The sequence below is a fragment of the Urtica dioica genome, chromosome 6 (assembly GCF_054948205.1).
Source record: "Urtica dioica subsp. dioica isolate 48M chromosome 6, U.dioica_male_clone48M_v1_H2, whole genome shotgun sequence".
In the NCBI taxonomy this organism is placed as follows: domain Eukaryota; kingdom Viridiplantae; phylum Streptophyta; class Magnoliopsida; order Rosales; family Urticaceae; genus Urtica; species Urtica dioica.
In genome coordinates this window covers 36,294,525-36,298,979 of record NC_142761.1, presented here as the reverse complement: position 1 = coordinate 36,298,979, position 4,455 = coordinate 36,294,525, and the positions used below count along the sequence as shown (strand labels likewise).

Below are 4,455 nucleotides of genomic sequence, written 5' to 3'. Positions count from 1 at the left end.
AAAAAACACAACAAAACACTCGAAATTATCATGGTTCGGCAATTGCCTACATCCAGTCTCTCTGTCACTATGATCCACTATATGAAAACAATCAATAATACAAGAAAATCTTTTTCTCTCTCGAGATTTCTCACTTTCCCAAACCCGTACAAGATTCTCTCAAAAGTGTTTATCCCAATCTCTCTTATCTCCCACTCTAGTTTGTTTTAAGTTTATTTTTCTGTTTTCCCTTAGTCTCTATTATACATTGCATTGCTATTTATAAACCATAGCATACGCAATTTACACGATAGAACCTATTAACCCAGATTACTTCATGCACAAGTAATCTTTCCTAACAAACTATCTAACTAACAGATATTGTTGACGTGGCTTCACGGTTGACTTGGCTTCACCATGAAGATGAGATCAACTCTAACAATTCTCCACCTTGAGCTCGTCTTCACTTCTTTGTACATCACCGAAACTGTGCTGTGTGACTTGAACCAGTTCTAAGCAATGCATGAACTTATTGCTTGGAACTGATTTACTCAACATATCTACAGGGTTGTGCTCAGTAGGAATCTTCTATATCTTCACGTCTCCGCTGTTCACCACGTCTCTCACAAAGTGCATCTTAACATCAATGTGTTTAGACCTCTCATGAAAAACCTAGTGTTTAGACAAGTGAATAGCACTTTGACTGTCACAATGAACTACCACTTGATCTTGTGGGAACCCCACTTCGATAACCCCTTCATTTAAATGGCCTCTTTAATAGCCTCAATAATGCCCATGTATTTAGCCTCAGTGGTGGACAAGGCAACCACTGATTGAAGTGATGATTTCCAAATCACGGCGCCACCACAAATTGTGAAGATATACCCTGTCAGGGACTTCCTTGAATCTATATTTCTTGCATAATCTGAATCAACATACCCTTCTACCTTAACTTAAGTGTTACCATTCCTTTCATACATCAAACCAGTTTCAAGAGATCCTCTCAAGTATCTGAGAATTCACTTGACTGCATTCCAATGCTCCTTCACTGGTTCTGACATGTATCTGCTGACAACACTCACAGCATGAGCAAGATATGGTCTTGAGTAGATCATGGAGTACATGAGACTGCCAACTGCACTAGCACAGGGTACTCATTCCATCTTGGCTTTGTCTTCTTCTGTGGTAGGTTTCCGAGAAGAGTTGAGCTTGAAATGATGTGCCAGAGGTGTAGACACAGCCTTAACTGATTCCATGTCAAACTTGTTCACCACCTTGGACAGGTATTGTCTCTGAAGGAGCTTGAGCTGCACCAAGATCCTTCATCTGAAAAATTGAACTCAACCGACCTTTCAATTTCTTTATTTCTTCTTTGTTGGGACTGATAAGAAGCATATCATCTACATATAGGAGCAGATAGAGATGATCGTCACCAAGTTTCTTCAAATACACACACCAGTCATAATCACATATGGAAAAACCATTTGTGATCATGAACTGGTCAAATTTAAGGTACCATTGCCTTGGTGACTGCTTCATCACATACTAGGACTCCATTGTGCATATCGAGTTCATAGACCCAAGGGTGTGCTACTTTGGTGACCCTATAGGGGCCTTCCCAGTTCGCTATTAGTTTTCCGACGTTTGCCTCGGTAGTGTTTTTGAAGATTTTTCAGAGAACTATGTATTCTACCTCGAACTTCCTTGGATTGACGTTCTTGTTATAGAATCTAGCGATAGACCATTTGTATTGTGATATTCGTGTTAACGCTAGCTCTCGTTTTTTGTCTATGAAATCCAAGGTGTCACATAGTGACTGGATGTTCTTTTCCTCATCTTCATGGGCGTGCATCGTTCTAAGAGTCTGAACCTGGTGTTCGATCGAGATAACTGATTCGATTCCATGTGTTAGGGAAAATGGGGTTTCCCCGGTCGGCCTCTGTGGGCTAGTCCGATAGGCCCAGAGCACGCCTGATAGCTCTTCAGCCCATCGTCCTTTTTTAGCCGTCAGCCTTTTCTTGATGGAGTTCACAATGGTCTTGTTTACTGCTTCAGCATGTCCGTTTCCTTGAGGATACCGTGGTGTTAAGATCCTCAGTTCAACGTTGTTGTTGTAGCAAAACTTCCTTAGTCTCTTAGATATAAATTGTGAGCCACTGTCCGCCACGATTTCGTGAGGCGTCCCATGCTGACAGATTATGTTTTGCCAGATGAAGGCCTCCATGTCAACGTCTTTTACTAAGATGAAGGTGTCTGCTTACATCCATTTAGAAAAATAATCTGTCAAGATTAAGAGGAATCTTAGTCCACCTGGGCGACTGGAATTGGTCCCGCAATGTCCATAGACTACTTCATGAATAGGTATGTAGCCGAAATGGAGTACATCACTTTCACGAGTCATTTTATGTTAGGGGCGTGTCGTTGGCACCGGTCACAGTGACGTGAGTGTGCCTCACAATCGGCTCACATTGTGGGCCAAAAGTAGCCATGTCATTTTATTTTTATGGCGAGTGTCTCCCACCTGCATGGTTTTCGTATTCCCCCTCGTGTACGTCTTCGAGGATTTGTTTAGACTCGGCCAATCCGATGCATCTTTTGAACATAATTCCGCTTATAATGCAAAATCTTGCACTTCGTAGTACGAGCTTGCGTTTGGCCATTTTTTCAGTCGGGGTTATACCAGTGGTGATGTAATGCATGATTTCATCTCTCTAATCCCCCATTCTGTAGTTATTACTGCCGTAACAGTGGTAGCTATAGAAGGTTGTTTGATTGTCTTGACTGATATAACTCTTCTCAGGTCTGGATCCGAAGTGGATGCCAATCCGGTTAAAGCGTATGCAGAAGTATTTTCACCTCGAGGGATTCGTGTCAGAGTGAATTCTTTGAACTGCACCGTGAGGTCTTTTACGACCTTCAGATAGGCTTCCATTCGCTCTTCTCGCACTTCGTATTCACCAAAATATTGATTAGATACGAGTTGCGAATCGTAGAAAGCTTGGACTTGCTTTGCTTCGACGGCTGTGACTAATCGTATCCCAGCTATTAACGCTTCATATTCGGCTTCGTTGTTAGATGCGTTGAAGTTGATTTAAATGATTGTTCAATTATTTCTCCGTGGGGGGATGTTAGGTGGATTCCTACCCCCACCCCTTGTTTTGATGACACCCCGTCTGTTGTCGCACGAAAACGAACAACTATTATATACCTCGGGCGGTTCGATCCAAGGCCGGACCAAGTGATCGCACCCGGGCCAAAAGTGTGAACTCGAAAGTCTCGAGCTAGGTTTTGTCACATCAACCCACTTCTCAGAGGAGAGAAGGGGTGAGGAGGGGGAGTGACCGTGCCTTTTGTGTCGGCTGCCTACGTACCCGTATATGGGATCAGGTCAGAACGTAGTTCAGGGCGTATGTAACGCAGTATGAGGCGCGGAGCCTGGAGGGTGTGCTCGATAGAGGAGAAGGAGCGTGGAGGTGTCCTCGACGATGTCTCAGAACTCTGGGATCGAGTGACCCGAGAGAGAATGTGTGTTTTCTCTCTTTTGGAGACGTGGAAGACTCTAAGTCAAGAGTTCCTTGTCGTGGCGGAGATTCCGGACGCGTACGCGATTTCCAGTCAGAAATGTAGGACGCGTAGGCAATTTCTTGTCAGAAATGGTGGATGCGTCTAGTGTGCTAGACGCGTAGGCGATTTTCAGTTGAAAACCGCCAGAGCACTCGTGGGCTCGAGATTAGTCGATCGATCGAGAGAGGCGGCGCTCGGGAGTCCCCGGGAGCGCTTTGGAATCTCTGAGAACGAGAAATCGAGGAGAATCCGCTTCAGGCCAAGGATGGCATCCAGAGAAGCAGAGAAAAGTCTCAAGTTTCTTGAGAATGAATAGGATGGCTTCCCCCTCAATGAGAGGGGGTATTTGTAGTAGTTGGAAGGCCTTAGGAGGTGTGCTTGTCAAATGAGAATACGTAAGTTGTGAAATGGCATGTCTCATTTCAGGATTAAGGTAAGTACGATGCAATTCATACGTAGTGACACTTAGAGACATAAGAGGTTAAATGGTTTGTTCTTATTTTGTCTCTAGAAGTGCACAAGTCAATTCAGTACCTTCGGAAGATATCTAGAAGAACTACAGAGTCTCCAACTCTCAATGCCCTATAACCAGACATCATAGATTCTCCTAACAATCGTACTGAGGTCAATAGACCTTCGACCCTTAGATTGCGAATATATCATTTTAAGCAAACTACGACGAGTTTGTTCATGTAAATCTACATTTATCTTTTCGTAAGTTGTTAAGTTTGTTTATGGACTAAAGACTAATGTTTTATCATAAAGCTTCAAATAGACAAGGAAGAATGAATGAACGTTTCAACTTTTTATTAATGAATAAGCAATTACAAGCAAGAGTCTTCGTGAGACTTTATTACATCATATGTACAAAAGTAAAGGCTAGAAATCTTCTTTTGGGCACCATTGACAACA

At 43.1% G+C, this 4,455-nt stretch overlaps 1 protein-coding gene across 1 annotated transcript; it reads right to left on the bottom strand.

Annotated features, from left to right (window-relative positions):
* Window positions 1-1,133: 1,133 nt before the first annotated feature.
* Window positions 1,134-2,203, bottom strand: LOC149393838 (uncharacterized). Its single transcript, XM_089618183.1, has 2 exons — window positions 1,673-2,203; window positions 1,134-1,286 (listed from the first exon to the last, which is right to left on the bottom strand). The coding sequence occupies exons 1-2, from the start codon at window positions 2,201-2,203 to the stop codon at window positions 1,134-1,136; spliced, it is 684 nt and encodes a 227-aa protein (XP_089474309.1).
* Between the last annotated feature and the right edge of the window lie 2,252 nt (window positions 2,204-4,455).

Bases quoted from the DNA above. Each gene is read 5' to 3' on its own strand.
- LOC149393838 (XM_089618183.1), bottom strand. From the start codon at position 2,203: ATGGAGGCCTTCATCTGGCAAAACATAATCTGTCAGCATGGGACGCCT. The intron at 1,287-1,672 runs GTAGAATACATA...ATCTTGGTGCAG, and splicing joins TCAATCCAAGGAAGTTCGAG to CTCAAGCTCCTTCAGAGACA.